The following is a 13,434-nucleotide window of genomic DNA, read 5'->3' on the forward strand; positions in this document are numbered from 1 at the left end:
TGGACCGGCCTCCTGCTGGTGTCCAGAGTCAGGACTAAACATGGACCGGCCTCCTGCTGGTGTCCAGAGTCAGGACTAAACATGGACCGGCCTCCTGCTGGTGCCAGAGTCAGGACTAAACATGGACCGGCCTCCTGCTGGTGCCAGAGTCAGGACTAAACATGGACCGGCCTCCTGCTGGTGTCCAGAGTCAGGACTAAACAAGGACCGGCCTCCTGCTGGTGTCCAGAGTCAGGACTAAACATGGACCGGCCTCCTGCTGGTGCCAGAGTCAGGACTAAACATGGACCGGCCTCCTGCTGGTGTCCAGAGTCAGGACTAAACATGGACCGGCCTCCTGCTGGTGTCCAGAGTCAGGACTAAACATGGACCGGCCTCCTGCTGGTGCCAGAGTCAGGACTAAACATGGACCGGCCTCCTGCTGGTGCCAGAGTCAGGTCTAGACATGGGGAATCTGCATCTCAGTTTTATGCAGCTAAAATCTGGAACAGTCTTCCTGAAGATGTGAGACAGGCTTCTACTCTGACAATGTTCAAATCTAAGCTAAAAACAGTTTTGTTTAGCTGTGCATTTGACTGAAAGGATTGTCTTCTCTTTTAGGTCTTAAACGGTTTTGTGATTTCTGTCATGTCTCTGTGATTTTAATGAATTATTCTCCTGTTGTGTGAAGCACTTTGAATTACCTTCTGTACGAATTATGCTCTGCCTTGCCTTGGGGGGGAAAGACCTCCACATGCTGTTTTATTCTATTTATAAAACATTGGATCTTCTCAAACTTGTAAGAAAGGGCCGTGTGAGTCTTTATGACACTTTAATTTAGACACTTTGGGGTGAGAGCTGATTGCCTGCTTCACTTTTGTGTCTGATAAAGCTGACCTAACGCTGTACTACCAAAGAAAATGGATGCATGTCAAATGAGATTCCAATGTTTGAAAATGATTGACCTCAGTTTTAACGGTTCTGTCCCTGAATTTGACTTAAAAACGTGAAAAACAGAACCAGAATCCACATGTTCTGCTCACTCAACACTACAATTGTTATTCAAATCAATGTGATTCAAACATGTCCACACTTACTGTAGATCTCAGGACAATATATTTCATATTTTGATTATTCTTAAATTCCCAGCCTCTGTGTTTACATGTTCTATTTGGACTTGGTCTGCAGTGCCACAAATCATCTGGGAGCTTGTGGTTCCTTGCCTTACATAATGCTCTTGTAATGAGAAGAAAACACACAAACCCATTCTCCAAAAACAACACATCTCAAAAACATCCATCTTAAATCATTTTTATTTGTCTGCGGTGCACAAGACTAAACTTACACAGCAATTGAATCTTATGTGAACAAATTAAGAATAACCATAGTTCATCCGGCTGTGACATTTTCTCATAGATGTAAATCAAAAAGCATTGTGGGAACATTTTTTTTGCTTTCGCAGTTGGCCGGGATGGAGTCGGGATATGCTTGTTTCTGTGGAAACGAGGACCTGATGGACCTGCAGCACAATGGGGAGTCACCTGGCATGGAGTGCAACCACGTCTGCTTCGGCAACCACAACCAGCCGTGTGGAGGCGACGGATGGGTCATCATATTCGACAGTGAGTGATAAATGCGATTGATTAAGTGTGTTACATGTTCCCTGTTCAATAATTGACTAATGTTGAGTTAGTAGGTCTAGGATCAGGTGTGAACAAACAGACTGGTGGTCAATACCATGAACTTTACAAAAAAGTAGCTTTCATCTGAGGTTTTAAAGCATCACCTCAACTAACCTTAATTCAGTCCAGGAACCTCAATAACAAGTCTGTCTCACACCAATTATTGACGTTAGAAGGGAAGAAAATGTTAGTCTTGCCACTGGTTTAGACACCCCTGGTCTAGATTTACTATTTTTGACTGTTTCAATTGTTCAATGAAATTCAAAGGATCTCCCTACATGAAGTGAAGCCATTCTAGCTCCTGTAGATCTTTTGTCTTTACTGTGTAGTTTGTCTTGGCTCAACTGAATCTCTCTAACAAATGATAAAAGGAAAAAGGTACTTTCCAAAGCTTCTGTTCTGTGGCTTGTGGGATTTATACAATAACATAGTATTAGATCATACAAAATACGCTTGGATTGACAATAATAAGTTGACACCAACCGAGTATGTCATGTGTGTTTTGTTTCCAATAACATTATAAAAACAGTTTAATACTGTAAATTTATTTTACAGTGTGAATGAAAGAAAATGAAGGATTTTTCCATTGTTTGGCCATGATATAAATAATTGTGATAATTTTTTATATGTCTTATCACAATGAACATTAGTATTTGATATTGTGCGATTCCCTGTGCGATGCTCATGTCATATCTCTAAAGACCAGAGCTGCACAGGTGAGGGGCATGTTTTACGTTTATAGGAAGTGAGGTGAGGACAGTCAGTGCTGAAGGCTTTTTTCACACCTGTCACTGAAACTGCGGCTGAATTTGGGCTCACTCACAGAAAGGTCAACAAGGTGATATTCTCAAGTGTATATCGTGACCAATCCTGTCTTAAGCTTCAACTTAAAGCACTTTTTTCAATTTATGTGACTGTCGTGTTCACAATATACAATTTTAGGGTCATGATTACTGTGAGAAATGAACATCATGACCAAACAACTGTGAAATCTGCTATTGTTTTTCATTCAAATTGCAAAATACCATGACAATTCTTCTAGTTTGTGAACATATAAAGCACTTTACTTTAAGGTTTACTCTTTTGGAGGATAGAATGAGTTGAAATGACATATTTTTTAGTCGTTACGATTATGTTGTGACCTGATTCATTATGATTATCAGCGAATTCATGTATGATTAATCTGCTTCTTACAGTGAACCTAATGTATACTGAATTATTAATCGAAGAACATGCAGGTCACTCTCCTGAAAACCTATAAAAACAAGTTTAAATTAATTGAGCGTAAAATTAAGCAGAGGCTCTGATCACTGCCTCTAATATAAACTCCGTTGCCGTTTCCAATTTCACTTCCGTGACATTCTCTCGTGCAGCTCGAGTCGGGGCCTGTGGTGGAAACTACTCATCTCCCTCTGGAGTGGTCTACTCGCCCGACTTTCCCGACAAATACAACCCGGGCCGAGTGTGCTACTGGACCATCCAGGTGCCCGGGGCCTCTGCCATTCTCTTCAACTTCACCTTCTTCGACATCTCGGACCAGACAGACATGGTGGAGATGTTGGACGGGTACACCAACCAGGTGGTGGCTCGGTTTGACTGGCGCAGCCCTCCGCGGGAGCTCGTCAACGTCACGGGGGACTTTGTCATCTTGTACTTCTTCTCGGACCGCACCAACCAGGCCCAAGGGTTCGCCCTGCTTTACCAAGGTCAGTTAAAAGTACTGCTGCCTCCACTTGTTTTAAAAGTGGAACAGGGCGTTTAATGGGGTGAGACTGATATGATGAATTTAGGTTTATGGATACTGTAATACAACTGCTTTAAAGCTGGGGTACCCGAATTTGTTCATCAAAATTAGTAAATTATGTTTATTTCCTGCAGAGTATATTGTGAAAACAGCACTTTTTGACAAAACCTGACCACTGTGCCCTGTCTAATCTAATATCATGATATAATATTTTATGTAAAACCTGGAAGTAAGGGGCATTGGCAGTGCTTTGGTGACCTTTGGTGTCGCAGTTTCACTTTGTCATGTGACAATAAAGCCGCGCACACGCCCCAAAATGAATCAATGTGAATATTGCCGAATTAACGAATATTGACCCAAGCGTTTTAGGAGGGAGTTAGATCGATTTAAATACTTCTTCCTTTTGCGGTTTGTAAAATGCAGCTTTTCATTTTGCAGTTTTTATTCACCATAGCCCACAGAGAGAGAATAGAATAACAACATATAACAACATATGACACAACCCCAGTCAGAATTTCTTTTTTAAATATACACTTATGTCACTAGTGAAAAAGTGGGACATTATCTAAATATCTGGCATAACTGGTGTTGAAATGTTAAATCAGGGACAGGTGGCCACACTGTGCTCTGTGGTCGTCTGGTGGAGGTTTGCGTGGCTCCTCCATCGGGGACTCTGGCTTTCAGCTGAAGTGAGGCACTTGTCACAAGGTTCAGTGCCGAGTCCTTTTCTCTCTATTTTACACTCAGCGTCTCAGAGCCCGCGGTGACGCTGCATATTTAAATGCGGTTTTGTTTTCCTTAGAACTCCCTGTTATCTGACTGCAGCAGTCGGGTCTCTGCTCCTGAACCAAATGCACAGCCAGTTCAAGTCTTCATGCCTCCCACTGCATCTAAATCAATGAGCGAGGAGCTCTGTGTACGAAGTACTCTAGAGTCATATACAGCAAAAATAAAGTTCAAACACTCATCCTTGAGTGAGTAGTAAAGTAATGAAATGGCAATGTGAAGCTAAAGGTCTGGTGGCGTCTCCATGGAAATGCAATTGCAGTGCCTGGAACGTTCCACAGTATGGCATTAAACATGACATCTCCATGGAGACAAGCAGCTACATGTAGGGGTAGAGAGTATATCAGATTTGAGATAACATCCTGAATGCTTTGAAGATATGCAAAATTTGAATACCGAGTATTTTGTTAATAGGAAATAAAATCCTACAAAAACAGGTGATTAAAAATTTACTTTTAAATGGGTTTAAGGGTTAAGTTGGTGAAGGTGATATTTGTAAACTGTTGTGATTTACAGACATTTTCTGTCTGATAATTAAACCTAAACTAATGCGGTTAAAGACACATTTCTGTTGGATTGACTTAATATACCGGTAGTCTGAATTTTGTTATTGAGATGTTTATTATTCTTCATAGAAAAAGTTTCAACAGTAATAAATAAAGTTTAAAAAAATCACTGCCCATTAAAGTGTGATTGTAATCCCACTGAAAATCCCTCACCACCGATTAGATGAGATTGGTTTGTCTTCTCCCTTGACCAAGGTCAGAGCGTACGATGGCACTGAAATTGTTTCAGGCAGAGCTTAGTCCGCTCAGAGCAGTATGACATTGTCACCATACACCATATTCATTTGTGTCAATATCACCCACCCCTTGTCACAGGTCAGATCTGTGGAGAGGCAAGCCCGCACAGTAAGAATGCATGTTTCTCCCAGGTATTTTTGATGAATAAAAACAACATTATTTGAATTGATAGATGACAGATAGATTAGGTGAATGCCAGCAATAACATCTCCATGGGAACAAGCAGGCGCGAACCCTCCATCAGAAAAGTTACACAGTGCTCTTTAATCTTCGACACCTTCAGATAAGAATTCCTACAAATACTTGGACCAGGGGGGGGGGATGGCCGGGGAAATATACATGAATGGTGATGAATGGCTTATTTGAAACCACATCATATGCAGGGACATTTATTACATTTATTTTTTTATTTTCTGTGTTTTGGTACCCAGCGAGTAAAAAGAAAAGTAAGAACAAGACATAAAAGGTAGAGCAATCATTTCCACGTTTGTTGCAACTTCCCTCATGTGCACAATAAACCCGCTGCATCTGGCCGTGTGTTCAGGTTAAAACAAACAGAATTTATTGCAAACACTTTTTCCACAGCGTCCGTTGAAGCCCCCGACACCACATGTTTACAGCTTACACAGATGTTTCTGCAACTTCAGCTGTTTTGGCGCAGTATTAGGCCTTCGCCCGCGGCCCGCTGTGTATCGAGCCTTTCAACATTCACGTCAACACTGTGTATCCCATTACTGCACGCGGCGAGTTTAGCCGCAGTAACAGCGCCGCTAAGTGATCCATGTCCAGCGCGAGGGGAAACTACAAACAACATGGCCGTCGCGGGATCTTCGGGTTCACTGTACACCATCACTCGTCGCTCCAGGAAACACAAATACAACTGTCACGTTTTACAAATTGAAAATGGAGGGTGGAACCACAATAGTGCGAGAGGCAGCTGCCGAAATGGAACGAGGGAACACATCCAACTGTTGAGTGCACGATGCATTCAACTGTATTTGACAAACGTAATGAATTATGGTGAAATCTAAAACTGAAATATATGAAAGGTCGAGACTTTGGCAAACTTTGTTTCGACCCTTAACCTGTACGAATGACCCTTAACCTTTCTGTCTTAAAGATCTATCAAATATGTTTATCAAGCAAAGATGACCAGATGTTCTTCAAAAACGCATAGTTTCCTCGCCATATAAGACAAACGCACTGGCATCCATCATCCACTGACAATGTTTCTCAAACATAGTGGCCAATGTGATGAGTGGGCCCAGCCACATGAAACAAAAACAGGCACTAAGTTCAACGCCTTCTCTGTCAACAAAAGTGTTGTCATTGTTCGGCTCCAAAAACGGGATTGTTGTCAAGTGTTGACTTTACCACTGCACTATATAACAATCTATGTGGTCATTTTTGAAGAGTAAACTTTATCCCTCTAAAATATATCTGTGTCCATCTTTTGTTTGTCTTCTAGCTCTGCGAGGTCCGGACAGACCCGACTCAGAGGAGGATGGGGAGGACATTTCCAGCACCGCCGGCCCGCAGCTGGCAGGAGGGGTGACTGAGCGCTCCAACGGCACCACCGGGGGGCGCTCATCACAGATCCTCTACGTCATCACGTCCAGCCCTGGGAAACCGGAGCACAACATGCCAGGTCAGTGGGCTGGACGCTCCCAGACCACCGGCCACAGCGCTAGTATGTCCTCTTTGCACCAGGGACACATTGTGCTGTCCCAGCTCCCTTCTGCCACGCTTTGGTCCATAATGGCGGGCTGCGTATATGAATGTGTTCTGTATTTGTCCATCAGTGAAACCTACTCCTCCTTTCAGCTGTGGGGCAGAAAACTCTTCTATTAATTGAACAATGATATTTTTAGTTTACCAATACAGAAAGATCGAAACAAGTAATGCACAACTACAACAACTAGTCACATTTACAGATGAACTTTTAGTAATCTACTGATCTATGAGGATGACACAACCTACAGTGCATTCAGCTTTTCTACAATAATGCCTGGTTATATCAAATTATTTAATTAAAATAATAATAATAATAAAATCAGTGTTTAATTAATTGATCTGTTATTGATAAAATAGCCACATTTTTATTTGAGTCCAATGTTCTTGTTCTTTTTACACTGGAAACATTGCCCTCTTAAATATGATAATAATTGAATAAGTGCTTTAATTAAGCAGTATTTTTGATTTGGGGAAAGTTTGACTGTATTAAATATGTGTCAATGGAACGAGTATGAAAGGTCTTTCTTTAGTCAATATAAGAATAAACAAGCATTTTCTAACTTGAAATGGGCAAAAAAAAAAGCTTCTGCACTCAAAATAAGAAAAAAAATGCTTGCTCCATTGGTAAATATTATTTTAAGATAGTAAATATATAGTCAAAGTAAAATAAATATCACACATCATTTAAGCACTTAAACACTTCTACTTGATTCTGTAGACTTTTCTTATCAAAAATAAATCAATGAGGCGTTAAATATGTATTCCATGACCATAAACAAGACCGACGTTTATTACGTGACAGAAGATTGACAGTCATCGACGTTTTGAAACGACAGATCTCGATTTGATTGAGACTCCTTTTTCTCAAACCTCTGTACTAATTACTCAAAGAGCTATCTGTCTGTCAGATTTATTTCTCAACTGGAGAAGACGAGATGAGCTTGTGTTCGGACCATTTGAAGCCGGAGCTAATCCTTTCACTGTTTAGTTCTTTATGGTGTAGAAAATGTGTGCTGACATTGTTCTTTCTGTTGGCAGTGTGGACCATCTATGCTCTGGCCGCGCTGCTCGTACTCACTGTCATTGCTATGGTGGCCAAGCTGCTGCTGCACATCACAGTCAAGTAAGATTGTCTTTCATCAATACAAAACGTGTTTGTAAGTCATTGTGTGGCTGCAGAAGGGACATTTATGGCGACAGAATATGCGAAATTATGAATTAAAATGAAACCAGTCCAGATTTCTTTTATTCTCATATTGAATCCTTTATTTCCTGCGTCAATGATGCAGGTATTCACATTGTTAGGAAACCAGATTATTGTTTGAGTTCTATGAATACACGTAAAGCCATGAATAAGTAGCTGAAGTTATATATAATTAAACAAAATAGTGAAGTCACATGCTTGCGTTCTGTAGTTTATGTGAAATTTTGAGGAAAAATTCCTGAAGTGTTGGACGACTCATTGGAATACAATGCAGTTAAGATAAATATATTTTGAAATTTGTTGAAAATTATAAAAAATGTTATCCCAGAATAGCAAATTCTTCAAGTTTATAATTTCACTTCCTGTTTGTAATTGGTGACATCACACTAGGAAATTACCCAGCAAACACTGAGCAAAAACTCATCTAATATCACAATGTTTTTATTTGACAAATAAAAACATATGACAGGAACTCTATTTTGTTGAATGAATGTTTAGAATGTCTAAATTATGCATACAATTTTACTGGAATGGGTGTCCCTAGTGTGATGTCACTTTCTGTCAATTTCTACACATTTTTAAACGTTTTTTCCACAAATATCAACTAATTTATATGCACAACAGGTATAAATACACTAAATAAAGTCCAAATTAGAATATCGTAAAAACCTGTCATACAGTAAGTTTATACTTTGATGGCTAAGAATATATACTCAAATAAAATAAAAAATATACGCAATAAACATGAAAAACCTAACACACACTGGTTGGTAGAATGATCTGATAAATACCTTATCGGGAGCTGTTTTGGATCCACTTAACGTTACAGAAGCCAACATCAAAACAGTCTTTGCTGTGTTCTGCATGAAACCTTTTATGTTTAGACTTTATAAGAGCCATATCAAGTTTAAAACTATTTTTTTCCGAGCTACCGCCGCCGGTGTTCAGAGTTCACCTGGCAAATCATGAATGAAACATCGCAGAGCACAGAGGAGCCAGTCCCTTTGTAAAGCACCTTTGTTCTTAAAGCCTTCTCTTTATTGTCTCTTCACCTCTGGGCTCTTTCTTTTGTGGCCCTTTTATTCTTTCAACTTTCTCTTTCACGTCTTTGTCTTTCTTGCCTCGCTCCTTCTGGCTTTCTTCCCCTCCACCCGATTCTCATCCAAGGTGTTTTTGTGTCCCAGGGCTCCGAACATCCCGACTGTAAGTGGTTCGGACAGCTGCAGTCAGAGCACCACCGCTTCAGAGCCTTGGATCATCCTGTACCAACCTTCCACCATCTCCCTCTTCAAGAAGAAGCTAAAGAACCACCACGGAGACCTCAGCCCCCTGGTGGGAAACTAGTGCCACCGCCGCCATCGTTGCTGCTGCTGCTGCCGCTGCTGCTGCTAAAAATGATGATGATGATGCGCTTCACTGAGAACTAATCACTTCCCTCAATTCTTTTTGTGTACGCCAAACACCGGGAATGTACCTAATTGAACTCGGATGAGCAAGCTAAAGCTAACAAGCGAAAACCAAGTGTGTGGCAAACGGCAAACGAATGGGGGACTGCTACTAAAACGGCAATAAAGCCAGAACGGTCGGGCCAAAGCGGAGAGGACACGACGGGTACTTCGTGAACGCAATGGACTTTCAAGTAAAAGGGGACATGGCACCCTTCGAGATATTGGACACTCTGTTGAGGGACTAAAACTAAAGACTTTACTGTACGTACTGCCAAGCGCTACCTACAGTTCACCGGTGTCAAAACGAGTGAGACGCACACATAACTGCCTCAAAAACAATCCTTCCATCCAAAGAAACATGTACTCGTGTTTGGTTCCTTGTTTTTTCTCCCGCAAACTTGTCCGTGGTGAGGTTGTGTTTCGCAGGACATGAGCTCTCTACGAGGATGACGACATGAAAGAATCTCAATGGAAAGGTAGAAACCGCAGCACTTTGGGGAGGGATAAATCATGCTCCTTAAAAGATCTTAGGCGGCAGGCGCTCGCCCACTCTTCACTCAAAGCGCCAATGCGGATCCGGCTGGGGAGAAGAAACCACGACGTGCACCGAGAGGCGGGTGGTTGTGTTGGGAAGGCGGGCGGTGCGGATTGCAGACAAACTTAACTGCCATTTAGGGATCGGCTGGGGTGGATCTGAGTGTGCGCTGGCTCGTGAGTGGGTGGGCGGCTTTCCGGTTTGATGGTGTTCAAGTAAGTGCCTTAAGGATCTGTCGTGGACGGCTCACATCTGTTTCTGTGTCCGAGGTTCTTCAGCGGAGCGAGCACTTCTTCGACATCACTGCGAGGAGTTTGATCGAAAATGTCGAAAAAAATAATGGCAAATTGTGACGCCGTACGAGCAGAAGTGGGTAGTAGATAATCAGTTACATTTACTTCTACTTAAAGGTGCACTGTGTAACTTTTCCTTGAATGGTCCACTGTATGACATTGAATTTGTGCTGCATATCCATTGAAAAACGAAAACAAAAAATCTCTGCCTGGTTAAATAAGGTTGATACAATAAATATTTCATGGGAAGCACAAGCAGATGATGCCATTAGGTTACAAGTCAGGTCTGTGGAAAGGAGAGCCCTCTCACTTTAGGAAGACCTGTTTGTTAATGGTAATTTGAGCAATAAAACCAATAAAAAAACGAATAATAGACATAAGTAATAGAGTAATAGAACAAAGGCAAAATGTATAAGTTTAAACGTTTTAGGCAAAGCAATAACATTTCCATGCTGACCAACAGGGAGAGGACATCTTACATAGTGCACCTTTAAGTATTGTTTAAGTAACTGTACTTGAGTAAAAGTAATGGTAACGCTCTCCAAACACTTAATGTTGACAAGATCATTTGAACCTTTGCGTTTTCTGCACCTTAACTTCACTTACGATTTGGTTTTACAATGTTTTTTTCCTAATTCTTTGTAAATACCATGTCTCTTACAGAAACAGACACTACTTCCAATCAGTTACTTATTGTAGTGTTATGTTCACCAAATCTTTGTTAGCGTCACTACTATCCACTTCTACTTGATACATTTGATTTTAAGTAACTGCACTTGTATTTGAGTACAGTTTTTTTCACCTGACTATAAATAAGAATAACTCATTTGTAGTAGATTTGAATAGTAGATATATATTTTTTACCACCCATCTCTTCGTGTACAAGATAGATGTGTTTACTCCTGTCTGTCTGTGCGCTCTGTCTGCATAGTCTGGGACGTTTACTGAGCATATTGTTCACATTTAGTTGTCCTCTGATTACAAGGGGGGCACGTTTTGTTGTTGTAAATTATGTCATTCAGTGTGGGAATGATGATATTTATGCCAGCTCCTGCATTTCGTGTCTCGACAAAGACCAGGCGAAGTGAGCTATGGATTTACACACAAACTCCTTCAATGTGGGAGACAATTCAGTTTTCAACTCGCTACAAAACCCATGGCATATGATTCGGCTTTAATCCACACACAGTGAGGGACGAGGGGCGTTTGAGGCATGTTGTTACACTTCTTACATACTATTGTGGTGTGAAATATGATCCAATTATCAAATTCAAATTGATCAAAACAAAAAAAACAAGCAGAGTTTAAGAGACGGAAATGTTGTCTAGCGCTTTGATAGTGTATTTACAATTTTGATCTTGGGTTCAGCCCAGTTTAGTCCTTAATGTAGAGATTTGGTTTCGTTCTGGTTGTGGGCTTGTCCAGTTTAATCCAAATTTAGTCCTAATTTTGATGGTGAACCCACTTATGAGGATCTTATCTCAGTAATTCGCACCCCTTTATGCACTAGTACCACACTAGCCTATATATATATCAAAGTAATCAAAACATGATATCCAATTTCACTTGAATGAATTAATGAAAACATTATATCTAATTTAAACCCAATTGAAATCATAAAGGCCACTTGATTTACTATGCAATTTCGACCCTTTTGCTATATTAAAACGATTGTACGGTTTCAAGTATACAAAAGCATGTATATTGACGCTACCGGAAGGAAATAGTAATTACATGTTTGCCCAGAGAACAACTATTTCTCAACCTTTTACTTCTGGAAATATCAACGGTGTCGTGACAAACTTACCCAGTGTAACAACATGCCCCGCTCTCCTCTACGGTGCCTGAGCTTCAGAGCAAAGTGATGACTTTTAAACTACTTCTGAAAGGTCAAAATTCAGCCGGTTCGCCGTCCGCATAGCAATTATCCTTTACTACTAAAATACAGGGAACTCCTCTCCGTGCCGGGTCAACGCAGTAAATCATCCATCTCGTTGCGGACAATCATTAGCATATTGATTGGACTGATTGAATTCATGCCAAACGTCCGTCCCTGTGCACTTACATTGTCTTCACTTTACAAAAATGAAAAGGTACTTTGAATGCAGCATTTATAAAACATGTACTTACCATCACCAAGCACTTGAAATGATTTAAAATGCAAGTACAATAGCCACAATATTTGTCATTTCAATCAGGTTTGTTAACATTTTCACTTGCAAAAAAGACTAAACTCATTCATTATTGCGAAGGGGCAGACGCACAAAAAATGGAAAAAACATAAACGCGTCAGAGCAACGAGAAATGGTTCTTCTGACAGATTTAAAATGGTTGTCCACTTAGCTGACACAAGAATCACACTAACAACAACCAAATCATTGTTTTCATGCAATTGTACATAGTTTAGTGAAATATTTAATTTATACAGTAAATTATTGATTGTTCTTTTGTATGTGAATGGGATATAATCTATCTTTTGTATAAGTGAAGTACTTTGTAGTTTTATTTAATGTGTCCTGGTCGCAATAAACACTGTATGCATGTTTCTTAATGGAGGTGTTGTCCTTTGTGTAACTCTAATGCAGCGAAGCCAAATGACACTGTGGTTTTACAATATTTTTCAGATAATATCCATGAGGGAAACGTCTTGATAGCTCTGAAAACAATATTTTAAGCACAAGTTAAAATCAATTCGGTATAAATTAGGAATACAATAATAATAATGATAACATCTAAAAGATAAATAGCATTTGACAGCAGGATTAAAGGCTATCAAATAGAAATGACACAGAATAAACCCACTGTCAAAGAGTGGGCTCAAATAGCAATGGACATTCATAAAGGGGGAAAAATATTTGAAAATTGACATATTTACAAGTCACTGGCGCAAATAGAACAACTATGCCAAGAGACCAGCTAAGATACATGCCAGTCAATGTTTTTATTATTTTATTTAGACATCGATATACAGTATTTGGATGAGCAGGTTTACCAAATGCACAAAATGTAGTGAATTTATAGACATAAATAATGTATGCAGGGTTGACATAGTGTAACTTCACACACATTCATCCACTGTGGACAATTTATGTTTACATGCAGAAAATGATGGAGGAAGAACAGTATACATTATATTTTCCATACAGTGACAGAAACGCTCCCCGATGCGTTTGAGAATTGAAATGTGTCTTCGTTTTGGCCTTTTCCACTCTCAGTTGTCCATCCA

The 13,434-nt window shown here is 40.2% G+C and overlaps 1 protein-coding gene across 2 annotated transcripts in view; it reads left to right on the forward strand.

Annotated features, from left to right (window-relative positions):
- The window catches only part of kremen1 (kringle containing transmembrane protein 1), a 79,075-nt gene extending 66,619 nt beyond the window's left edge, over positions 1-12,456 (forward strand). The window contains exons 5-9 of one of the 2 annotated variants that reach the window (XM_072432631.1): positions 1,442-1,601; positions 3,035-3,367; positions 6,463-6,684; positions 7,767-7,851; positions 9,117-12,456. In XM_072432631.1, coding sequence (XP_072288732.1) covers positions 1,442-1,601; positions 3,035-3,367; positions 6,463-6,684; positions 7,767-7,851; positions 9,117-9,276 — 960 coding nt within the window. In that variant the 3' untranslated portion in view covers positions 9,277-12,456. The remainder of the gene's footprint in view (positions 1-1,441; positions 1,602-3,034; positions 3,368-6,462; positions 6,685-7,766; positions 7,852-9,116) is intronic. The other variant, XM_072432630.1, reaches the window with a different exon arrangement.
- The last annotated feature ends 978 nt before the right edge of the window (positions 12,457-13,434 follow it).

Source organism: Eucyclogobius newberryi, unplaced genomic scaffold (assembly GCF_026437365.1).
Source record: "Eucyclogobius newberryi isolate DKJ021-1_F unplaced genomic scaffold, fEucNew1.0.hap1 SCAF_6, whole genome shotgun sequence".
Classification (NCBI taxonomy): domain Eukaryota; kingdom Metazoa; phylum Chordata; class Actinopteri; order Gobiiformes; family Gobiidae; genus Eucyclogobius; species Eucyclogobius newberryi.